Raw genomic sequence first — 26,861 nt, 5'->3', positions numbered from 1 at the left:
CTTACACGCACATATACATACATATATGTATCAACATATAAACATATACATACAAATACACACACATATACTTATATGCACATGTACATATTCATACTTGCTTGCCGTCATCCATTCCTGGCGCTACCCCGCCCCACAGGAAACAGCAGCGCTACCCCGTGCTTCTGCGAGGTAACGCCAGGAAAATAGACAAAAAAGGCCAAATTAGTTCACACTCAGTCTCTAGCTGTCATGTGTAATGCACCGATAGTCACCCATCTCTCTCCATCCACTGTCAGTTTTACCCATATCAATCTAGAGTTTACTTTCTAACACTCTATCACATACACCCACAACTCCTGTTTCAGGAGTAGTGCTACTCCTTCCTTTGCTCTTGTCCTCTCACAAACCCCTGACTTTACTCCCAAGACATTCCCAAACCACTCTTCCCCTCTACCCTTGAGCTTCGTTTCACTCAGAGCCAAAACATCCAGGTTTCTTTCCTCAAACATACTACCTATCTCTCCTTTTTTCTCATCTTGGTTACATCCACACACATTTAGACACCCCCAATCTGAGCCCTCGAGAAGGATGAGCACTCCCCGCGTGACTCCTTCTGTTTCCCTGTTTAGAAAGTTAAAATACAAGGAGGGAAGGGTTTCTAGCCCCCCCCCCCCCGCTCCCTTCCCCTTCTACGACACGCGGGGAATGCGTGGGAAGTATTCTTTCTCCCCTATCCCCAGTCACGGGGTAATACAGTCATCTGGCACCAGTCATGGGGTAATACAGTTACCAAACCCGTCATTAGCAGTTGTACGCTGCCACCTCACAACTGCTGACAGGTCATTTCCTGTCATAATGACCTGATACTGTTGGTTGTAGGTTTCTATAACCCAAGGGTCAAACCCACTTACGCATATATTCAATAAAGTTATTAAGCTAATCTTTTACGACATCTAACTTCATATAAATTGTCTTCACTAAACGTATTACTTAATATATTTCTGTGGTCAGTTAACTAACAAGTTTTATATAGTCTGAACAAAACTAACTTTTAGTCGCTCAGTACGAGTGCTCTAGCACTAATATCAAATTATGTTATGATAATATAACATTTGAAAATATGTGATAATGTTATAACTAAAATGTGTGCTCCAGTACAACAACTGCACTCACCAAATTGGCAGGCACAGGCGAAGCTGCCTGGCGTATTGATGCAGACGGCAGCGTTCTGGCAGGGGCTGGCCCAGCACTCGTCCAAGTCCAGCTCACATCGCCGACCCATCCAGCCTGTACCACAGCAGACAGGACAGACTTGGGTTAAGAATCGACCATTACACATCTATGAAGGAATCCTTGACAGGTGTATAGGATTTAACTTATCATATATAACTGACCATTCTGATACTGTGGATGATCGTATGTGTGACTACTGGTCAATAGTGGTTACAATACATACAGCTAATGTCAACTTACCTGGTGTCACACTGGAGAGGAAAAGATGAATAGTGAAACAAGAACAGCACAATAGGTTCATAGATTATATCCCTGCCTGATACCAAAGATTATGAACCCACAAATGTATACAAGCTTTGAATGTTAATCTTGTGACTTATATAAACAACTTCTTTACGCAAATTGAGCTAACTTCAGAGAGAGAGAGAGAGAGAGAGAGAGAGAGAGAGAGAGAGAGAGAGAGAGAGAGAGAGAGAGAGAGAGAGAGAGGGAGTTGAGAGAATGCACCGATTACTAGGCCACATCAGTACCATAATGTCCTGGAACTGAAACAGCCAAAGTTCATAGCTGGGCATCTATATAGATAAGGGTTACAGACATCTTGCAACACCCAAAATGCTAAAGCTATTTCAACTACCTCTTGCAGCAGCGAGGGAACGAATGACCCCAGAAAGAATGACTGGAAACAGTTTGCCAGGGGACTAAATCAACACACTCCTTTAAGCCAAACCTGGAAGGGTATTAACAAAATCATTAGAAAGAAAAATAGACAAGTGCCTCATCCCAACCCTGTGTCGAAAGCCAACGAATGAACCACGAAATGGGATCATACTTCTAGCTATAACTTGCTGCCACCTGAGACTAGGAATGTTTTGTTCAACAAATCCAAAGAAAGAGAAGATCATACCCAGTTCATGCTAAATAAGCAAACACGATGAATGTGATGTGCCAATCAGTGAGTCTGAACTTGATGTAGCTCCAACCAGGGGCAAGTGCACTGCTCTTGGGGAAGATGGCATGAATTATGACATTATTATACATGTAAGACGTGTATCTGGTAACCCATTATTATAGATGTATAGGATAAGTTATAAACAAGGGCCATTTAACCTCTTCATGGACCAAAAGCTTAATTGTACCAATTCCTAAACACAATTAACCTGATGCGTTTCACCCCGTCTCCCTGACGAGTTGCCTAGGCAAAAACATTTGAGGATGGTGCTCAACAGACCACTACATAGGATCAAAGACCATATGTCACCGAATATTAATGGTTTCACACATAGCAAAAGTGTACACAACCGATACCACTACTTTCTTAAGTCCACGGGGACGGAAGACATAAACACACCACTTTTCTTGACCTAAAAGCTCCATTCGATTTAGTCAATAAGCAAGTTATTTTGTATAAATTAGCGAAATTGGATATAGGTGGCCGGCTCCTGCAATGGATACTCGGCTATCTTTGCAATGGAAGTGTTGTTTCAAGGCACAAAAGTGAAGTTAAAGACGTGTTACTTAGCATTTGACGTCACTACACTCACATATCCACCCAAAACACTAATTACTTATAATCGTCACCTTCAACACAGCCAAGACCAGTGTTCTTGAACATATACAGAAACTCCATAGTGACAATAACCTAACCCAGTGCATCTATACGCGACTGGCAGTGCTGCCAGTGTGATCCAAACCCAATGGTAAAAGATCAGAGAAGAATTAACAAATGGGCATCTACATTACAAACTGAATCGTTCGCTACACTTATTGCTCTTGAGGTGGTAAAAATCACTGCCACAAACAGTTTCATCATCTCTTGACTTTATCTTCGATACGTGTCCTCAAGACCCCGAGATCAGAATGTAACATGCTGGTCTGTGAAGCCAGACACAAATATTCATAGACATCATTGCTCAAGGGAATCAAATCAAATTGTTATGGATTCCCACCCACCCCCCACTCTGGGCCAGATATGCAGTGCGGAGGCTAAATATCATGAGATGAAGTAATGATCCATGCACTGATCACGTGAAGGAAAGGTCAGCCCCGGGGGGCGGGGGAGGCGACGTCAGCTGCGAGGGCTGGGGGCTGGTGGGAGATGGTTGGGGGGGCGATGGGCGTCCTTGCACACGGCCGCTATCCCTCCCCCACCAGAGCAGTCAGCTGAGAGGAACTTTGCTGTAGAACTTTCCTATAGTGCTGCACAGCTCTGCTGACGTCATGCTCTTCCCCTCCTTGCTTAGTGCACACCACTACTACACATCCCCCTCACCCTGCCTGCCTCACGGTTCCTGCCTCACATTGCCTACCTCACGGTTCCTGCCTCACACTGCCTGCCTCACGGTTCCTGCCTCACACTGCCTGCCTCACGGTTCCCGCCTCACGGTTCCTGCCTCACACTGCCTGCCTCAAGGTTCCTGTCAGAGTTATTTCATAACACTTTTAAGGACGTAATCTCCATTATGGCGCCTGGGTGTTCTATGTTCTCGAGAAGAACTGTTCGCTGTTCACCTCATGAAATGGGTTTAAAAAATCATTGTTGTGAACAAGTCACCCCTCTCTCTTTTCTCTTCAACGGCGGGTAAACGTATGGCCTCTAAATTCTCACTCAATTTTCATAATTTCAATTCCATCTTTTGTTGTCCTCCTCTTTATCATTTCTCTTGCGAGGAAGGAGTGCAAATGACTGGGAGATGTATAAGAGAAATCAGCAGGAAGTCAAGAGGAAAATGCAAGAGTTGAAAAAGAGGCCAGATGAGAGTTGGGGTGAGAGAGTATCATTAACCTTAAGGAAGAATAAAAAGATGTTTTGGAAGGAGGTAAATAACGTGCTTAAGACAAGAGAACGAATGGGAACATCGGTGAAGGGGGCAAGGGAGGAAGTGATAACAGGTAATGATGAAGTGAGGAGGAGATGAAGAGAATATTTTGAAGGTCTGTTAAATGTGGAAGACGTAGGGTGCTTTGGTTGAGGTGGTATGCGAAGTGAGAGAGTCAGGGAGAGTGGTTTGGTGAAGAGAGAAGAGGTGGTGAAAGTCTTGCGGAAGATGAAATCCGGCAAGGCGGTGGGTTTGGATGGTATTGCAGTTGAATTTATCGAGAAAAAGAGTGACTGTTTTGTTGATTGGTTGGTAAGGATATTAACTGCATGAATGGATAAATATGAAGTGCCTGAGGATTGACGGAATGCATGTATAGTGCCATTGTACAAAGGCAAAGGGGACAAAGGTGAGTGTTCAAACTAAAGAGGCATAAGTTTGTTGAGTATTCTGGGAAAACTGTATGGAAGGGTATTGATTATGAGGGTGAAGGCGTGTACAGAGCATCAGACTTGGGAAGAGCAATGTGGTTTCAGAAGTGGTAGAGGATGTGTGGATCAGGTGTATGCTTTGAAGAATGTATGTGAGAAATACTTAGAAAAACAGATGGATTTGTATGTAGCATTTATGGATCTGGAGAAGGCATATGATAAGGTAGATAGAGATGCTTTGTGGGTCTTAAGACTATACGGTGTGAGAGGTAAGCTGCTAAATGCAGTGAAAAGTTTCTATCAAGGGTGTAAGGCATGTGTACGAGTAGGAAGAGAAGAGAGTGATTGGTTCCCAGTGAAATTTGGTCTGAGGCAGGGTTGTGTGATGTCCCCATGGTTGTTTGATTTGTTTATGGTTGGGGGTGGTAATGCAAGAATTTTGGAGAAAGGGGCGAGTATGCAGTCTGTTGGAGATGAGAAGACCTGGGAAGTGAGTCAGTTGTTGTTTGCCGATGATACAGCAATGATGGCTGAAAGGTGTGTGAAAGGAGAAAGTTGAGAGTAAATGTGAACAAGAGCAAGGTTATTAGGTTCAGTAGGGTTGAGGGACCAATCAATTGAGATGTGAGTTTGAATGGCGAAAAACTGGAGGAAATGAAGTGCTTTAGATATCTGGAAGTAGACTTAGCAGCGAATGGAACCATGGAAGTGGAAGTGGACCATAGGGTGGGGGAGGGGGCGAAGGTTCTGGGAGTGATGAAGAATGTGTGGAAAGAAAGAACGTCATTTCGGAGTGCGAAAAATGGGTAGGTTTGAAGGAATAGTATTTCCAACGATATCGTATGGTTGCGAACCATGAGTACGATCTTCACACTGAACGACCACTTTCGCCTACCACCATGGGGTTTCAGGACGACCTTCCAGCCACACGACCTCCTCCATCCGTTGCCATGGGTCATGAGAACGACCCGATACACGACCACCTCCATTTACTGAAGGGATGACTCAAGAAATGCAGGACTGTTTCCTGTTCTCATGGACTCATCTTGCCTTCTTCATGCTTCACCGCCCGCCTGGCTCACCATGGGCACCTCAGCCCCGATACAGGAGACTGTATCGTGCAGTACAGCATACATCACCTACATCACCACGTAACAAAACTTCTGGCATGATGTATCATGCAATACATCATACATCACCACGTAATATAACTACTGGCATGATGTATCATGCAATACATCATACATTCACCACGTAATACAACTACTAGCATGATGTATCATGCAATACATCATACATCATCACATATTACAATCACTGGCATGATGTATCATGCAATACATCATCCATCACCACATAACACAATTGCTGGCATGATGTATCATGCAATACATCATACATTCACCACGTAATACAACTAGTGGCATGGAACCACTGAAGACATGAACTACAGCTGTTTACTCCACCCACCTCCACCACCACCACCTCCTCCATCACCACCTCCACCACTTCCACCTGCTCCTGCAACCCAGACTAATGCCCTCCCTCCTTCCCTCTACCTCACGTCTGCCTTACTTAACCTAACTTACAAAGACACGACAATAATCACAACTCAAATCTTCTTTGTTCATCCTATTTCCCAAATGATCAGGGCCGGACACGACTCATTCATTAACTTAACGAGATTTGGAGAAAATTGAAGTTCTCTCTCTCTCTCTCTCTCTCTCTCTCTCTCTCTCTCTCTCTCTCTCTCTCTCTCTCTCTCTCTCTCTCTCTCTCTCTCTCTCTCTCTCATTCGCCAGAAACAAAAGTTAAAAGAGGAAACGCCAATTATATAACTGGGTTCCTGACACACCACGACTTCCTGTGAATCCATCTTTTCTTATTTTTTGCGTAAGATATCTAACTATGACCCTACTCTGGTACGTGTTCCAAACTTTAACGAATTATCGAACATCCGACATGAGTCTCGACTCCTAACGATGATTATCGTACACTTGACATGAGTCTCTACTCACAACAACAAATATCGTACACTTGACATGAGTCTCTGCTCACAACGACAAATATCGTACACCTAACATGAGTCTCTACTCAAAACGACAAATATCGTACACCTGACATGAGTCTCTACTCACAACGACAAATATCGTACATCTGACATGAGTCTCTACTCAAAACGACAAATATCGTACATCTGACATGAGCTGCCTGCCAGAGGTCTACAGTGAACTGGAGCAGTTCTACACCGGTTGAGGACGGAGAGAGAGAGAGAGAGAGAGAGAGAGAGAGAGAGAGAGAGAGAGAGAGAGAGAGAGAGAGAGAGAGAGAGAAGGTGTTCCGAAGGAGGCGGTGAGGAACACCCACGGAGGGGTGGGTGTGGGCGTCAGAACCGCTGCCGCCGCTCGAACTGGTGGTCATCATGGACGGCAGGACTGGGGACGAGGATAGCCTGGAGGGGACGAGGGACAGAGGATAGGAGCGGGAGGATAGCCTGGAGGGGACGAAGGACTGAGGATAGGAGCGGGAGGATAGCCTGAAGAGGACGAGGGATAGAAGAGCGGGAGGATAGCGTGAAGGAGAAATGGACGTAACATGAAGATGGTCTTCACACCTAAAGAAAAGACCACATGATGGTCTGTCCCTCTGGTGAGTACCTGGCTGGCAGAGGCAGGTGTAGGAGAGGCCTGGGCCGTCCACACACTGGCCACCGTTGAAGCACCTCGGGTTGTGTGAAGGCCAGGGGGAGGCGGAGGAGGTATTGCACACACTCACGTCCACCTCACAGTTGACCCCTGCAGGAGAACACAGACACAGACACACACACACACACACACACACACACACACACACACACACACACACACACACACGGCGTGAAAAGAATATTATGAATATCTGAACAGAAGAATATTATAAATATCTGAACAGAGAGACGAATGATATTTTGATATTATCAATATTTGCAAAACTATTTTGACAAAAAACAATTTGGTTGAAGAGTTACGAATATATTTCATAAATATTCATTCAAGATTGAAAACAGACATGATAGTTATAGATGTTGGGAAGCAGGGAAGATTCCTGGGGGACAGGGTCAGGGGTACGTACCAGAGTATCCTGGGGTAGGACAGGACAGGGTCAGGGGCACGTACCGGAGCATCCTGGGAGCGGGGTCAGGGGCACATACCAGAGTATCCTGGGGGACAGGGCAGGGTCAGTGGTACGTACCAGAGTATCCTGGGGGACAGGGCAGGGTCAGTGGTACGTACCAGAGTATCCTGGGGGACAGGGCAGGGTCAGTGGTACGTACCAGAGTATCCTGGGGGACAGGACAGGGTCAGGGGCACATACCAGAGTATCCTGGGGGACAGGACAGGGTCAGGGATACGTACCAGAGTATCCTGGGGGACAGGCAGGGACAGTGGTACGTACCAGAGTATCCTGGGGTAGGACAGGACAGGGCAGGGACAGGGGTACGTACCAGAGTATCCTGGGGGAGGACAGGACAGGCAGGGTCAGTGGTACGTACCAGAGTATCCTGGGGTAGGACAGAACAGGGCAGGGACAGGGGTACGTACCAGAGTATCCTGGGGTAGGACAGGACAGGCAGGGTCAGGGGTACGTACCAGAGTATCCTGGGGGACAGGTACAGATGTAGTGGTTCAAAAGATCATGGCAGGTCCCGTTGTTCTGACATGGGTCACTCTGACACTCGTTCACCTCCGCCTCACAGAACTCCCCTGCAACGGTAAACACCAGCACCATACAGTCCCTCTCTGTCCTGTAATACCGTCGCTACAGCCAATACAGACAACGTCTGATGATACACAAGTGATCACATGAAGTACAGCAACATATACGAACGAAATGAGGAAATATAGTACTGATACAAGGGTCATTTTTTTGGTGAAAGCTGTATAATGATACAGGGAACAGCTTTTGCTGTACCCGAAGTACAAGTAAGACACTATTGTATACATGAAATACAAGTAAGACATTACTGTATACATGAAACACAAGTAAGACACTATTGTAGACATGAAATACAAGGTACAAATTGTGGCAAAGTATCATGTGTCTTCTGGTAACACACATGGCAGGTGTGGGAGATGGTGACAAGTGTTACAGTGTGTGTGTGTGTGTGTGTGTGTGTGTGTGTGTGTGTGTGTGTGTGTGTGTGTGTGTATGTATGTTACCGGACTCGCTAGAGACGTTTTCTTACCACTGGGCTCCATCCTGTCCCTCCTACAGGAGACCCAGGCCACAGAAGCCCCCAGGCTGCAGGAGATCTAAGACTACAGGAGCCCCCAGGTTACATGATCCTGAAGGTTACAAGAACCAGCGGGGGTCCCAGGTCATCACTGTACCTGTAGCGTAGGTCGGCCCCAGGTCAGGCACAGGTCATCATCACCTTACCTGTATAACCAGGGGGACAGATGCAGGTGAGGGCAGCGACCAGGTCGACACAGGTCATCATCACCTTACCTGTATAACCAGGGGGACAGATGCAGGTGAGGGCAGCGACCAGGTCGACACAGGTGGCTCCGTTGCGACAGGGAGCAGACCAACAATCGTCCCAGTTGGTCTGGCAGCGGAGCCCCGTGTAGCCATCGACACAGAAGCAGGAGTAGCTACTGCTGCAGGGGCAGAGGAAGGAAGGCAAGGAATGGGTTACTGCAAGCACGACAGGACGGCCTCTGGGTCTGTCTGTAAGGTCAGCCTGCGTGCGTCTGTGTTTGTGTATATGGTGGGCGCATCTGTTTCAGAGCTCCCCGTGTGCATAGGGAGAGTGGGTCTTGGTGGTGGAGGCAATACAGTGCCTTCCGATACAGTGGGGCTTTCTTGTCTGTATATGGAAGTGTGTGTCTGTAAGAATGCGTATGTGTATGGAACAGCCGACTGTACTAAGAACACGAAATTGTCTGTGTGGGCTGAGGGCATTCGTGTGGTCTGTGTATGTGGCTCGTTGTTGTCTTCGGTCGTACGGTGAGTATCCTTGTGTGTGTGTGTGTGTGTGTGTGTGTGTGTGTGTTATCACTCCTCCAGTTATCAATGGTCCCTAACCATTCCTCTACCGGTAGGGAACAATATTCACAGCTATAGGGACACTGACTACCCATACACATATGTTCGAACACTTGCGTGCATAGTCAATACAGAAACACACATGCAGGACACACAGACATACTCAGGAGACAAGGACTTTACCTCCTGTAACCTTACTTAAGCTACCCTAACCTAAACTAACCTAGTATCACCTAATTCATCCTAACCTAACCTTACATAACCTAGTCTCACCTAACATAACCTAAGCTAATTTTACAGGACCTAGTCTAGCCTAACCTAAACTAATGTAACCTAACCTAGCCTCACCTAGCTTATCCTACCCTAACCTTACATAACCTAGTCTCACCTAACCTAACCTAACCTAGCCAAGCCTAGCATGGCTTAAGCTTACCATATCTAACCTAACCTAGCCTGGCCTAACCTTAAGTCAATACACTCAGGTGTCTTCTCTTTATATTCTCTCCTCTCACTACTCTCTTCCCCTCCACGCTACATGGTCCTCTCCCAGCCTCCCTCCGGCAGGAGCGAGGTGCCTTACCTGTTGAGTTGGTCGACACAGACACCGTGAGCGCAGGGGTTACTGATGCAGGCCAGGCCACATTCCACCCCCGTCACCAGCAGCGCCGCCGCCGCCGCCGCCCTCACCACCATCGCCGCCGCCGCCGCCGCCATGCTATAATGATGATGGTATACCACACCTGTCATTATACAGGTACGGTAATGATGATGATGGTAGACCACACCTGTCATTATACAGGTACGGTAATGATGATGATGGTAGACCACACCTGTCATTATACAGGTACGGTAATGATGATGGTCATTATCTGTTGGTGCAAAGATGAGTACGGTTCAAGGTCCAGTAATCCCCACTGTGTTGTCTAGATGACTTTTTAGGGCCTCCAATGCTAGGGAAAAATGAAGAGGGTGGATGTGTTAGAAATGCCAGGCCTGAGAACAATACTGTACAGCGAGGAACATGAAGGGAATTCAGACAGCAACAGACCAGATGTGTGGTCCTTGTGGCCATCTTCCTCCCAAGAATTAAATGATATCTACCCCACTATCAAATTCAAGATGGAATGGGAAAAAGAAGGCAAACTGCCCTTTCTAGATCTCTTTCCACATCCAGGCCCCACAAAACTTTCCATGGCTTACCCCAGACGCTTTACATGCCGTGGTTCAATCCATTGACAGCACGTCGATCCCGGTATACCACATCGTTCCAAGTCGCTCTATTCCTTGCATGCCTTTCACCCTCCTGTATGTTCAAACCCCGACCACTCAAAATCTTTTTCACTCCATCCTTCCACCTCAAATTTGGTCTCCCACTTCTCGTTCCCTTCATCTCTGACACATACATCCTCTTTGTCAATCTTTCCTCACTTATTCACTCTATGTACCTAACCATTTCAACACATCCTCCGCTGCTCTCTCAACCACACTCTCCCTACCACCACACATCTCTCTTACCCTTTCATTACCCACTCGATCAAACCACCTCACACCACACACTGTCCTCAAACATTTCATTTCCAACACATCCACCCTCCTCCGCACAACCCTATCTATTGTCCATGCCTCGCAACTATATAACGTTGTTGGAACCACTATTCCTTCAAACATACCCATTTTTGCTCTCCGAGATAACGTTTTCGCCTTCCACACATTCTTCAACGCTCCCGGAACTTTCGCCCCCTCCCACACCCTGTGACTTACTTTCGCTTCTATGGCTCTATCCACTGCTAAATCCACTCCCAGATATCTAAAACACTTCACTTCCTCCAGTTTTTCTAAATTCAAATTCACCTCCTAATTAACTTGTTCCTCAACCCTACTGTACCTAAGAACCTTGCTCTTAATCACATTTACTCTCAGCTTTCTTCTTTCACACACTTTACCAAACTCAGTCACCAGCTTCTGCAATTTCTCACATGAATCAACCACCAGCGATGTATCATCAGCGAACAACAACTCACCTCCCAAGCCCTCTCATCCACAACAGACTGCATACTTGCATCTCTTTCCAAAACTCATGCATTCATCTCCCTAACCACCCCATCCATAAACAAATTAAACAACCATGGAGACATCACACACCCCTGCCGCAAACCGACATTCATAGGGAATCAATCACTTTCCTCTCTTCCTACACGTAGACATGCCTTACATTCTTGGTAAAAACTTTTCACTGCTTCTAGCAACTTACCTACCACATTACATACTTGTAATACTTTCCACAAAACATCTCTACCAACTCTATCATATGCCTTCTCCAGATCCATAAATGCTACATACAAATCCATCTGTTCTAAGAATTTCTCACATATATTCTTCAAAGCAAACACCTGATCCACACATCCTCTACCACTTATGAAACTACACTGCTCTTCCCCAATCTGATGCTCTGTACATGCCTTCACCCTCTCAATCAATGCCCTCCCATATAATTTCCCAGGAATACTCAACAAACTTATATATATATATATATATATATATATATATATATATATATATATATATATATATATATATATATATATATATATATATATATATATATATGTGTGTGTGTGTGTGTGTGTGTGTGTGTGTGTGTGTGTGTGTGTGTGTGTGTGTGTGTGTATAGATTTATTGTTTAATTGATTTCCATCAGATGCTGGTTGGTCCTCCCAGGAGGCCGGCCGACCCGCTACACAGATCAATGGCTGGGGGTCTGTCGGTCGGTCGGTCTGGCTGGTATTCAGAGGACGATCACCCTCCCGGAGCCAGCGGGCCTTGACCCCAGGCTCGTCACTCACCACCACCACGACCCCGGAACTAACGGTGTCATTCTGACTCTTAAACTTCTACAGCAGGAAGTCCGGAGTTCCTAGTCCATTTCGTAAACTTAAGTGTAATCACGGGCCGTCAACACCAGATCATCCGGGAACCCTGTACACAACATACACACACACACACACACACACACACACACACACACACACACACACACACACACACACACACACACACACACACACACACATATATATATATATATATATATATATATATATATATATATATATATATATATATACCGTTTTATACTCGTCCTTGAGAGAGATATTCTCTAAATCCCTCACAAATACCACGACACGAACATGATGTGCCTCATTAGAGGCGTCCAGGACCTTGTCTTAACCTAAGGTGCAACAGCTGGTCGACTCAGTTTTACCAGAGGGACAACATCATCAGTTATATGAAGACCTCTGGCTCGTCCCCAGGTGGTGAGGGTATTGCACATCCTCCTCCTCCTCCTCCTCCGTTATCATGCTATACTGGCTCACGTCGGATGTAGTGAGGCACAGAACATAGCATGCTGCCCAGACTGAGGCAGCCAGAGTGCCCGGTAGCCCGGCCCACGGCTACAGTGTTCGTCCGTCAGCCTCGCCTGGGGATACGGAGTGACCCACATATCGGTCATGATCGACCATTTTGTTTACATTAGTAATGGGACGTTGACGGGTGGCGTGTGATGAACGGAAGCGTAGTGGCGTGTGTTGGACGTACGGCAGGCGTGTGTTGGACGGACGGCTGGCGTATGACGGACGGACGGCTGGCGTGTGAAGGACGGACGGCTGGCGTGTGTTGGACGGACGGCTGGCGTGTGATGGAGGACGGGTGGAGGTGTGACGGACGGATGGGTGGCGTGTGTTGGGCGGACGACTGGCGTGTGTTGGACGGACGGCTGGCGTGTGATGGAGGACGGGTGGAAGTGTGACGGCTGGGTGGAGGGTGTGACGGATGGACGACTGGATGGTGTGACGACTGGACGGGACAAGGTAGGGAGGTAAGGATGAATGGGAGGAAGAGGGGGAGACAAGAGAGGAGGAGGTGGGGGGGCGGTGGGGCTGGGAGTAAGATGAAGCGAGGTCCCCGGATGTCTTGAGAACGATGAGGTCCCTGCAGTGTAGTAGTGTAGTGGAGTGTAAGGCCGGAGGAGGTGGTGTGACAAAGCGACGAGTGCTCCTGACGCGGCGGCCACACCACCAGGAGTACGGAACTACGGCGCCACGAGAGGTGAGGACAGGAGATCTGTGACACCGTGATGCTAACACAAGCAGGTATCATACAATGTTCCATGTGTTCAGTGTGGCCTCATACCACCTCACTGGGTCCAACTGTCATGTGGTCTGTAGCCATCTTGTGATCCTTCCTGTACCTGTAACCATCTTGTGATCCTTCCTGTACCTGTAGCCATCTTGTGATCCTTCCTGTACCTGTAACCATCTTGTGATCCTTCCTGTACCTGTAGCCATCTTGTGATCCTTCCTGTACCTGTAACCATCTTGTGATCCTTCCTGTACCTGTAACCATCTTGTGATCCTTCCTGTACCTGTAGCCATCTTGTGATCCTTCCTGTACCTGCTTAACGCAAGTGTTGCAACTCCCCAGGTCAGAACACTGCAGGAGGCTTCACACTGCCCAACCCTTCACATGTACAGGGGCGGGTCCTGAGGAATCTGGACACGTCACATTTGAGTCGCTACTTTTTTTTTTCATTTTCTTGTGTTCTTGGGTTGGTGGAAGCACCATCCATTCCATCTCATACTCTCTCTCTCTCTCTCTCTCTCTCTCTCTCTCTCTCTCTCTCTCTCTCTCTCTCTCTCTCTCTCTCTCTCTCCATCTATCTACCTAAATAGTAGAGAGATAAAGGATTTATATTACAATGATAAATAGTATGAGAGAGATAAAGAATTTAATCATACAGCCGTATCTTATTCACATCTTTTCTTTGGTATATCTAAATAACACCCTCAGTGATCCCAGATGTTCAATCTCCACCTCCTCCCATCCTTGCAAAATCGTGGACCCGCCCCAGCTGCACAGTTCCTCCTCACACCAGTAGACACCTACCTTCTCTCATCAGTCTCGAACTATGGATCATCACACACGTAATCCACCCTGACTAAAACTCTCCTCTTAACCACCATCTGCTGCCATCACAGTCAGTCATTCCTCCATACTTTCTCCACTCTACCTCTCTGTTCTTATCCTGGCACCTGTCCCTCACCCGCTGTATATTCTCCACACGTTCCCCTCCTCCCTGAGCACCAACTACTGCATCAACTCTCCCTGCCCCTTGTATGGCTGCCCCCTTACCTAACACTACAGTAATTGCTTCATGTAGACCCGAACCCTTTGCCTTTCACCACTACATTCACTTTCCCTCCCTACCCACAAGTTGTATACTTTACCTCCCTCCTGCCACTGTGGTCGCTCTCAACACAGCACCACCACAACGCTACATAGCGACATCCCTCTACCTCCACCACAACGCTACATAGCGACACCCCTCTACCTCCAGCACCGGTGGCGCTGGTCAGTACAAGTGTGTCTATCCGTTACCACTGGTGCCTCCGGTGTGAGGTAAGCCACGACTGGAGGTTCCACAGGAAGACGAATATAAACGGACGAAGAATCGCAGAATAATCGAATCAAAAAGACATCAAATGTGAGACCGGGAGGGAGGGAGGGGGAGGGGGGAAAAAACTTGGTTTTGAGAACAGTTGCAAAAGGAAAAATGTTCTCCTTCGATGATGATTGAATGTTAGGGAAATTTCTGAATAATCAGATCGTATTTGACAGCAAACTGACTTGATGTTGCCACAGTGGCACAGTAAAACCCCGTCGGGCATTTTCGTTCCTTAACTCTTCAAGACAAATAGGAAATAGGTTTAAGTCTACGTGACAGACGTGATTCCAGTCCGTAAGAAAACCTTTCTTCTGTATCCACAACAGTTCGCGTCGGTCATACCACAACCTCATCCGTCTCCATTGCTCTGCGGGCCACATCCCTCCCAGTGGAGTAATTAGCAGATATATATGGTGCCTTCGGATGGGCCGCGGACCCTCGCGAGCGCCATAAGCCCGGCGAGCACAACGCGAACATTGATTGACCTAAATTACTGCCCCTTGTGCTCAGCGTAGCACCACATTGGTTAAAGAACCCCTCCCTACTCTCCGCTTCCATAGCCAAGATCCACTTACGCCGTACTTACGCCCTGCGTAGTGATCGGAGGATGTAAACATTCACATGCTCTGGCATGCGCTAAAATACGAACATTTAACCTCTTGATCACGACCATACGACCCCTGAGCACAACAACCCAACCCTTGAGTGCAAGAATACGACCTTTGGATATGTTGTGGCCTTTGCTAGGGCCATCTTCCTGGTGGCACAGTCATGGCCTAAGGGCTTAGAACCGATAACCTTCGTCACATGAGACACCTATCCTTACGTCGGCAGCCAGGCTAGGCTTCCATGCTCGTCCGCTACTTCTCTACATAATCAAGACGATGAAAATTTTCCGTGTGCGATAATTTCAACCGCGTGTTGGAAATGACATGCGCGGTTGCTCATGCTCATGTTTTGCCCCATTACCAGGTCCATCAGCCACACGACACACAAGCGGATCCTTGCGCTGCTCATGCGAGGCTGCGGTGAGCTAGGCTGCACAATGGCTTCATAAGGATCAGCGGCCAGAGCATTCGTCTGTATTCCCGTACGTGCGGAGAATCACTACTGCTAGTTACCAGATCTTTTGATATTAATCACAATGAGACAAATGATGAATCAGCTGCCAATGATCTTTTTAGCTATTAATTCGTTAATGAATTATTTCTACCTCTTGCAGGTACAATTTCTAGGAATAGGTTACGTCAGCTTAGCGGGATCACAACGCAGTCAAGTCACTTCCCCTGACGGAAGCATTAATGAGTCCCTGGAATTAGATAGCAGAGTTAACTTAGTCACGGCACTCACCAGTCGGACACACGGTGTCAGACATTTGCAAATGCCACAGCAAGAGACGATGCGAAACACCGTGAGGTGAGATGTGGCGTGTGGCGGGTGTATACAGGATGACAGCATTAAATAGAGGCTGCTTGTGTCATGTAGTCATGCGTGAAGTAGAGGGGAGGTAATTGAGAGCTTTGTCTCGTGGTGTTAGCTAAAGCCATTCCTCAGATACAATTATGAGATCAAACAGAATTCTTTTTTTTTGCTTTTAACTGACCGTACAGATACGACACGGTACAAAACAAACGGGAAAGATAACCATTACTTAAGTGTAAGAAGATGAGTTCTTAGCAAAATGTTACGAGAACACGCAACCAAAATCATCAGTGAAATAAAGTTACATATATATATATATATATATATATATATATATATATATATATATATATATATATATATATATATATATATATTCCAATTAACATTTTTTAACTTTGATCTCAACCTTATGAATTCCTGCAATTTTCCCTGAATTCCTCTTATCCGATGAGTGAAGTTCGTCCTGCTCACCTCCTCACCCAACACGCCAAACACACATGTATTACCTTTTTCCCCCAAAGTTCCATTCTTTTCTTGACAGTGGAACTAAACCTATTTCTGCGGTAGAACTTTAAAATAAATCACAGTCACGTGACCATACACACTGTAAACAGTATATAAATATCATTCAAAATGTCTGCTTACACTTCCCCTTAACTATCACTTTGGGCCGTTCCGTTTAAGCCATGTGAACTGCCCCTCTCCAACAACTGTTTGCCAAGTTGCCCATATAAGAAATGGCCAGGGATGTCTAGCAATCAACCATCAAAACAGTGTATCACCCAGAGTAAAATGCATCACAACACGAACTCCATATTAGATACAGTGGTCTTCGTGATGGTACAGCGTCAGAGCTTAATGGTTCGAACACGAAGATCACGACCCGAGAGCACGACGGGTGTACACATCACCTACCAGGCCTTGTGGCCTTACAACCCACGACTCACTGATTTTTGTGGGTTTTATGGCATGGAAAAGATATCTGATAACCTAACTGATTCATGACTTTATAGCATGAAATAGATATCTAATAACCTAATTCATTCATGACTTTATGGCATGAAATAGATATATAATAACCTAACTTATTCATGACTTTATAGCATGAAATAGATATCTAATAACCTAACTGATTCATGACTTTATAGCATGAAATAGATATCTAATAACCTAACTTATTCATGACTTTATAGCATGAAATACGTATCTAATAACCTAACTTATTCATGACTTTATAGCATGGAAAAGTTACATACGCCAACCCAATATATCTGTCCATGCGTTCATCATTGCGTATGCACCCTTGTGCAAGGGAATGTTTGCGTGTGCGTTCCTTGATGGTCGAACCACCCCAGAGCCAACTTGCATACAACCTTTTAGTGGTAATGAAGGCGCCACTATTGATCCAGATGTGCCCCCTCGCTGCTGCTTAATCTCTGAACGATGTGAAGGCGTCAGGGGCGCCGCCTAAGGCGTGGCGGACATGAAAGTGTGCGTAGTGACCAGTTTGGTTAGTCAACACCAGTATTTGGTGGCGGGTACGGTGGTGACATGTGGCAACCTCAATACTCGCCCTCCTACACACAACTGAAGGTGTCTTTATTTACAATAACCATAAACGAAGAACTACATCAGAATGTTGCAGTTTCTTAGCTTTTTCAAAAACAAGAAGATATGTATACTTAAATGTATTGATTGATTTTGTCACAATTTTCGTTGCTGATCTTTGCAACGACAATTTCCCAGGGTCGTTCAGCAAACTCCTGTCGCTGAGAGCGACGACACTTTGTGGCAACATTATTATTACGGCCACCTGGTCCAGTCATCATCTCATTAATCATCTGCTATTTACTTCACGTGACTTTAGCCACCCATTCACGTGAGGCCAAGTATCCAGGCTGGCAGAGGGGACCCCTGGCTTCACATCGGAAGGTCCGCCCACGTCTAGACTCCCGTCAGTCAACGAACCTCTGTAATCCTACAGGGGCCCGTCATTAATATTTCCCTGCCATGCGAACGTAATTAATGACCACTGGCGTGGGTAAAACCCTGTCGGCTCTTCAATAGGCTTGCACCAGCCGCCTGAATCAGCTAGGTAGTCCCTGGCTCTGAGACACAGGGGGCCCCATCTCCACGTGGAAATAGCTACCATGTAGCTCCTGGATCACCGCCGTGCGGCAAAGGCTCTGTGGTGGGTTACCTCACATGGCCTCCTCCAGCAGGACCCGAGTAGGGAATCGTTTAAGCCCGTCTTCTGCAGTAGTTTTTACAGGATCGCGACTGTGCCTCTCCCCTTCCAACGATCACAAACCTGGAAACAGCCTTGTATACGTCAGACCTACGGCACCACATCAAGCCACCTCCTCCTTGCCGCCTCCACCAGCAGCACCGGAACCAGACCTCGTCGCTCTTCGTCCACGGGACACTTACTTCTGCAGCAGAGCCTATGTCTTCCTTCTCTCACATTACCTCATGTACGTCATCATTTTACTTACCCAGTAAAGCACAGTGTTGTAACCTCGCTCTTACGGACTCTCCTCTGTCCCTAACATTAAGAATGCCCGCTGAATTATAATGTCTATTAGATCTGTAGTGAAAATCACCACCTACGCTAAAAGAACACTTCTTGCTAGTCGACCCACTGTGTGATTCAACTGGTGAGGCAAGGGCTCATTTGGTGCGTTCCGCTATGTGAGGACCCACTGGGTAGACGAGAGCTTCGTGCCTGTACTGTTCTGCGGTCATGGGATAGTGCCCTGCAGAACAACCAGACCACCTAACCATCTCGGAGACCTATGAACACACTCGACCTGTGGAGGGTGGGAGGAGTCCTCTTCCCACACACCCCGGGATCACCTGGGACTTGTGGAGGGTGGAAGGAGCTTCTCCCTCCCTCCCACATATCCCGGGGATCACCTGGGACTGATGGAGGTTGGGAGGAGCCAGGTCCTCCCTCCCACATACCCCGGGGATCACCTGGAACTGGTGGAGGGTGGGAGGAGCCAGGTCCTCTCTCCCACATACCCCGGGGATCACCTGGAACTGGTGAAGGGTGAGAGGAGCGAAATCCTCTCTCCCACACACCCCAGGGATCACCCGGGACTTGTGGAGGGTGGGAGGAGCCAAGGTTCTCCCTCCCACATACCCCGGGGGATCAATGCTTCACGTCGTGGGACACAGGAGACAACACAACACTCTAACCCCTACCATTAAACTCGTAAATCCATTACTTTCCACAGCTCGCACGAACATCCCAGACATTCCAGGGGTCACGAATGAGCAGGCAGGCGTTCGTGGACGCGTCTATGAAACATGCGATTAGTAATCTCTTAATTCGTGCATACATAACGGAAACACTGTAGTTTCGCAACAAACAATGCATGACGGTTGCATGTATATAAGATTATGACACAATCATGCAAATTGGGAACTGTGATGCACACTGTATATACACACGCGTGACAGACATACATAAAACAGAGACGTACATGGCCATACACATATGATATATATATATATATATATATATATATATATATATATATATATATATATATATATATATATATATATATATGACATACAGATGTACATAATATATAGACATACATAGCGTATAGAATGTCATAATATGTAGGTATACATAGCAGACAAGCGTAATCCATACATAACACACAGGAAATACGGGGAGGGGGGGTGATAAGGAGGCTCAGTGGCAAGGCCCGTAGGCACACATCTTGTCATAAATTAGAGCATGACAATATGACAGTATGACTGTATAACAGTATGACAGTGTGACAGTATGATAGCGTAACAGCATGACGGTATGACAATAAGACAGTACGACAGTATGACAGCATGACAGTATGACAGCATGACATTATGACAGCGGCGTTCACCCCACCAACAGTGGCGTTCACCCACCCCACCAACAGTGGCGTTCACCCACCAACAGTGGCGTTCACCCTACCAACAGTGGCGTTCACCCCACCGACAATGGCGTTCACCACACCAACAGTGGCGTTCACCACACCAACATTGGTGTTCACCACACTAACTCTGGTGTTCACCCCACCAACACTGGCGTTCACCCCCACCAACACTGGCGTTCACCCTACCAACAGTGGCGTTCACCCCACCAACAGTGGCGTTCAGCACACCAACTCTGCGTTCAACACACCACCAATGCCACAGCTCTCCAATGCCAATCCGATATTTCTCAATTTCTCCATTGGGGTCACAGTACATTTGTTCTATGTCGACAACACTCCTCCAACAGTTACCCTTCTTAAACACTTCTTTATTATCTTATTACTAGTAAGTTTATACGTCGCCATCACCTCTCCAACATTGCTCAAGCATCCGTCAAACCTCCACCAGCAACTCTCCAATTTTCCACCTGAACCCCCACAACACTTCAACTGCATCCCTCCAACACTTCACTTGTACCCTTACAACACTTCACTAGCATCCCTCCAACACTTCACTTGTACCCTTACAACACTTCACTAGCATCCCTCCAACACTTCACCTGTACCCCTACAACACTTCACCAGCATCCCTCCAACACTTCACCTGTACCCCTACAACACTTTACCAGCATCCCTCAACACTTCACTTGTACCTCTACAACACTTCACCAGCATCCCTCCAACACTTCACCAGTACCCCTACAACACTTTAGCAGCATCCCTTCAACACTTCACTTGTACCCCTACAACACTTCACCAGCATCCCTCCAACACTTCACCTGTACCCCTACAACACCTCACCAGGGTCCCTCCAGCACTTTACCCCTCCAACACTTCACCTGTACCTCTACATCATTTTTCCAACATTCCTCCAACACTTCAGCCTTAAAGCCAACCAACCTTACACACGCGTGACGCCAAGTGTTATCACCCCACCCTCACACCTGATCCTCCAGTAACGCCAAGTGTTATCACCCACCCTCACACCTGATCCTCCAGTAACGCCAAGTGTTATCACCCACCCTCAGACCCGATCCTCCAGTAATTGCTGCAGCCTCGTCTGGCTGCAACGGGGCGTTCCGACGTCGTCATCCGTCGATGCAACAGGACGTGCAGACGTCGTCATCCGTCGACGCAATGGGGCGTCCCGACATCGTCATCCGTCGATGCAACGTACATTCCGACGTCGTCATCCGTCGATGCAACGGGGCGTTCCAACTTCGTCATCCGTCGACGCAACGGGCGTTCCGACGTCGTCATCCGTCGATGCAACGGGGCGTCCAGACATCGTCATCCGTCGATGCAACGGGGCGTTCCAACCTCGTCATCCGTCGATGCAACGGACATCCCGACGTCGTCATCCGTCGACGCAACGGGGCGTTCCGACGCCGATGCAACACGATCAGGAGCACACGTGAACCGTGATGTCGCACCAGCCGACCTGATACCCTGGACGGGCGGGGGTGTGGACTGGGTCCGTCTCTGGTGACCTGTGAGGACGCTGAGACACAGACCAATGTGACGGGTCCGTCTCTGGTGACCTGTGAGGACGCTGAGACACAGACCAATGTGACGGAGCGGCGTCCTCCGAGTGCTGAGGGTGATGGCAAGTGGCACCTCAGCAGGGCGTGAGTCGCTGGGCCGTTAGCCTTACGTGATAACGTCATGTTCTACCCCGGCATACGAGTGTGGCAGGCCCCGGCACCACACACAGTGCACGGGCGGCAGGCAGACACTGTGAGAGTGTGTCTGGTCTCAAAGATTATCCTAAAGACCATGAAGAAGGCGTTTGAGATCTTGTGGCTGGTGGGTGTAGCTTGATGATGACGGTATCTAACGACCCTGGTGGTTAGTTAACGGCCTTAACGACCCTCGTGGTAGTTGACAAGCTCCAGAGACCAAACAACCATCTACTGTCCACCACAACCAGTTTCCCATCATTCATGTGTCACATTTTCATCATCACTAAGTAAACATTGACCTTGGGGGTCACCCAGGGACCTGTGGTCACCCAGGCAGAGGGTTATGAAAACATAACTTCGAAGTGTTGTCTTAGGGTGACCTCAAGACGTGTTTCATCGTAGGCTGTCTTGATCCAACACAGCTAGTCTTTGACATTAACATTAATCGTATGGTCACCACAAATATATATATATATATATATATATATATATATATATATATATATATATATATATATATATATATATATATATATATATATATATGTATATATATATATATATATAGTGGGTATTATTGCGTACGCTAGTGCATACCATTTACCTTAGCATACATACAGAGGCAGACAACTTGGGGTATGTGTGACGTGGCCTGTATACACGAGCCGAGGATGATGTATGGAGGTGTAGGAGTAGCACTAACCTGTACGTTCGTTATGGTCGTAAGTTTTCCACCAAACACTCGTGTATGTTATCGCCAAGCAAGCTTCATGGAAGCTCTCCTCTCACTGCCGGCAGCTGGCAACATCAACTTGCAACAGCTGATTTCTCCACACCTCCGCATTCTTTTCACTCACCCGTGACATAATCGCCTGTAAGACAATGGACAATACGGGCCAAAAAGTACCATGGCAGGTGAATCATGCGAATCCCCGAAGAACATCAAATCCCCCTGGCGGTCGTGAAGTCAACTACGGTAACCATGGCGACGGTGTACACAAACCAGGGTGGCCGATGAGCCCGAGATGATCGGCCGCCAATCCCGGCCCGACCATCGTCCAGCCCACACCACCACCCCCGCCGCTCACGTAGCTGGCTCAGTGACCACACGACCTCAGGAGGGGTTGGAGCAGCTTGATGTGAGGTGTTATGTCATTCATGTACGGACCTGCTGCATTGAAGGGTTCCCCGGAACAGAGATCAAATGTATTTTTCCTCTTCATAAATCACGTCAAGTCGTCTTTCAGAGACTCGAGCGGCCAAGGTTGCGCTGCTCCTAGTTGCAGTGAGAACTTTGTCCAGACTGTACAACTTCCAGTGATACAGCATCATCAGAGGTGGCTTTCCACTCACGGTGTAACCTCCTGCAGGCGGATGTATGTATATACGATGTGGTATACCGGGGTCGACGTGCTGTCAGTGGACTGAACCAGGGCATGTGAAGCGTCCGGGGTAAACCTTCCCTGATCTGTCTGGTCTACTGAGCCGTCTGTGAAGTATGGTAGAGCTTCAGCAGGTGGCCATGGCTCTCAAAGCCGGTCTTCTCAGGTCTTGCCGCTGAGGGCTGGACTTCTTGTCTCCCAAAGGTGTGACTGCGAAGATGGCTGGTGGAGGATCCCATGGAGGCGGTAAATGTACCGGTGGTGTGGTGTATCCTCCGCCTCCAGTGTGGTGTATCCTCCGCCTCTAGTGTGGTGTATCCTCCGCCTCTAGTGTGGTGTATCCTCCGCCTCTAGTGTGGTGTATCCTCCGCCTCCAGTGTGGTGTATCCTCCGCCTCCAGTGTGGTATATCCTCCGCCTTCAGTGTGGTGTATCCTCCGCCTCCAGTGTGGTGTATCCTCCGCCTCCAGTGTGGTATATCCTCCGCCTTCAGTGTGGTGTATCCTCCGCCTCCAGTGTGGTGTATCCTCCGCCTCCAGTGTGGTGTATCCTCCGCCTCCAGTGTGGTGTATCCTCCGCCTCCAGTGTGGTGTATCCTCCGCCTCCAGTGTGGTGTATCCTCCGCCTCCAGTGTGGTGTATCCTCCGCCTCCAGTGTGGTGTATCCTCCGCCTCCAGTGTGGTGTATCCTCCGCCTCCAGTGTGGTGTATCCTCCGCCTCCAGTGTGGTGTATCCTCCGCCTCCAGTGTGGTGTATCCTCCGCCTCCAGTGTGGTGTATCCTCCGCCTCCAGTGTGGTGTATCCTCCGCCTCCAGTGTGGTGTATCCTCCGCCTCCAGTGTGGTGTATCCTCCGCCTCCAGTGTGGTGTATCCTCCGCCTCCAGTGTGGTGTATCCTCCGCCTCCAGTGTGGTGTATCCTCCGCCTCCAGTGTGGTGTATCCTCCGCCTCCAGTGTGGTGTATCCTCCGCCTCCAGTGTGGTGTATCCTCCGCCTCCAGTGTGGTGTATCCTCCGCCTCCAGTGTGGTGTATCCTCCGCCTCCAGTGTGGTGTATCCTCCGCCTCCAGTGTGGTGTATCCTCCGCCTCCAGTGTGGTGTATCCTCCGCCTCCAGTGTGGTGTATCCTCCGCCTCCAGTGTGGTGTATCCTCCGCCTCCAGTGTGGTGTATCCTCCGCCTCCAGTGTGGTGTATCCTCCGCCTCCAGTGTGGTGTATCCTCCGCCTCCAGTGTGGTGTATCCTCCGCCTCCAGTGTGGATGGTGCCGCTTGAAAGGCTTGGATGGCATTAGCCGCTTCGTGCGTCCAGGAGGTTCCTCGTACCTTGTGGTCTAAGTGGAAGGAGTTCCAAATTTGGCCTTCGTGGTTGAGGGGTTTGTGTGACCTGTAGATCTTAGCTAAAGTCGCAGCTGTTGCAGATCCTGGTCTACACGGGAGCTCCCAGCATGGTGCTGAGTGCATCATTTTGGATGTCCTCCATGTTGGTCACCTAGTCATCTATTCCTCAGGCCAGTGAGTGTTGGAGCACAGTGGTCTACCAGCGATCTGATGGCGGCGATGTAGTAGGTATTGAGCACCTCCATGTTAGCCCCAGCGGCTGGGCTAGTCAGCGACCTCATGATGTTTCCTCTGTTTTTTTGTTCTTTGTCGGAGATACCTGAAGCTGCGCCCCAACTCCAAGACACTGGTGGGTGTCGGTCGGCCCCAGGTTACCGGCGTTCCCTGGATGGAGAGCAGCCTGTCTGGCCTCGTGGAGGAGAGGGCCATCGCTCTTGTTTTGGTAAGGTTGATCTGAAGGCCCAGTCTGCTACACTCTTTTTCAAGCAGCTTGAGTGCGCGTTGGGCGTTGGCGAATCTCATGCGCCCTGGCTGGAGATCATCGGCGTAGCAGAGGAGCTCAACCACAGGCCTGAAAGGGAGCTTCACTAAGTTCTCCATCAGGACGTGGAAGAGTGCTAGAGCTGAGGATACCTCTTTGTGGGGTGCCATTTTCGAGGGGCTTGTATGACGAGGCGACGCCTTGGAATCGTACTCGTTCTTGACGGTGCGTTAGGTAATCCTGGATCCATCCGATGAGCCTCCCATGGACTCCCTTTTCAGCTGGGGTCTCAAATATCGCCAGCGTACTGGCTAGCGCGAAGGCTTTTAACACTGTGGTCCAGGAAGACCTCTAAAGCCGGTTTGCTGTCGATAATGCTCAGTATCCCCGCTATGTTGGTTGCTGACTCGGTGTTTACTGTGCAGGCGAAGATACAAGGGTGCCGGGGGGCCGACTTTCCACTTGAAACTGTTGAGAACCATTGCCCTACGCCGAAATGTTGGTTCACTTTCTCCTCTTCTATAGGTATTACTTTGGTCTTTCCTAGCGAGAGCTGGGTGTTTGTGTGCCTCCAACTAGCCAGACCACGCAATACTGAGCAGGATACTGACTTGCGTGATTATTGTGTGGTCGTTGGCAACTCAAGGGTGGGCCACTGTGATAACTGTTTCTTTCCCTACATCTCGAAGCTCTGGAACTCTCTACCTTCTCATGTCTTTCCCAATAACAATGACCTGGCGCATTTTAAAAGAGGTTTTTCACTCCCTCCAAAATTCGTAAATATTTTCCCTTGTCTCTTCTTGTTTCTCTTTTATAATTCTCTCTATATTTCAATCAAGGTCCTGCCTTGATGTGGACTTTCGTTCATGACCGGAGCCTTCAACATACAAAAAAAAAAAAGGTCACTAATGTATATGACTGAAAAGAAAATCAATAAATCATGTCCTGAAAGTTTGAACTGAGAACTTGAGAAAAACTATTCAATTCTTGTATAGTTTCCAGTTAGCGTAAATGTCACTCGATTCCGCTCACCCTTCACTCTTTTCTTCTCTAAGGTGGACAACTTCATGGCCACTAGCCTTTCCTTGTGTGTGTGTGTGTGTGTGTGTGTGTGTGTGTGTGTGTGTACAAGCAATAAGCAAAACCAAGCCTAGTACAGCTCTGGTGTACAGCAACCTGTTCATCCCCTGGTGTAATATTACCGGCACGAAAAGGATGTGTGTGAAGTCATCATATGGTTTCTGACGTGGTGAACATCATACCATTTTCAGCTTATAATCCACCTGCCTCCTGAACGGCTTGTTAGCTTGTATCTAAGCTGCCTTCAGAACGACTTGTTAGCTTGTACCTAAGCTGCCTTCAGAATGACCTGTTAGCTTGTATCTAAGCTGCCTTCAGATCGACTTACTAGCTTGTATCTAAGCTGCCTTCAGAGTGAATTGTTAGCTTGTAACTAAGCTGTCTTCAGATCGACTTACTAGCTTGTAACTAAGCTGCCTTCAGAGTGAATTGTTAGCTTGTAACTAAGCTGCCTTCAGACTTGTTAGCTTGTATCTAAGCTGTCTTCAGATCGACTTACTAGCTTGTAA

At 47.9% G+C, this 26,861-nt stretch overlaps 1 protein-coding gene across 1 annotated transcript in view; it reads right to left on the bottom strand.

Moving 5' to 3' along the window:
• Nucleotides 1–10,441, bottom strand: part of eys (eyes shut) — a 36,933-nt gene extending 26,492 nt beyond the window's left edge. The window contains exons 1-5 of the mRNA XM_071676539.1: nt 10,074–10,441; nt 8,954–9,105; nt 8,095–8,208; nt 7,123–7,260; nt 1,156–1,269 (exon numbers count right to left, since the gene is read on the bottom strand). Coding sequence (XP_071532640.1) covers nt 1,156–1,269; nt 7,123–7,260; nt 8,095–8,208; nt 8,954–9,105; nt 10,074–10,330 — 775 coding nt within the window. The 5' untranslated portion in view covers nt 10,331–10,441. The remainder of the gene's footprint in view (nt 1–1,155; nt 1,270–7,122; nt 7,261–8,094; nt 8,209–8,953; nt 9,106–10,073) is intronic.
• Between the last annotated feature and the right edge of the window lie 16,420 nt (nt 10,442–26,861).

The sequence above is a fragment of the Panulirus ornatus genome, chromosome 23 (genome assembly GCF_036320965.1).
Source record: "Panulirus ornatus isolate Po-2019 chromosome 23, ASM3632096v1, whole genome shotgun sequence".
Taxonomy (NCBI): domain Eukaryota; kingdom Metazoa; phylum Arthropoda; class Malacostraca; order Decapoda; family Palinuridae; genus Panulirus; species Panulirus ornatus.
The sequence above is the reverse complement of the archived record's forward strand: the minus strand, read 5'-3'. Positions and strand labels throughout refer to the sequence as shown.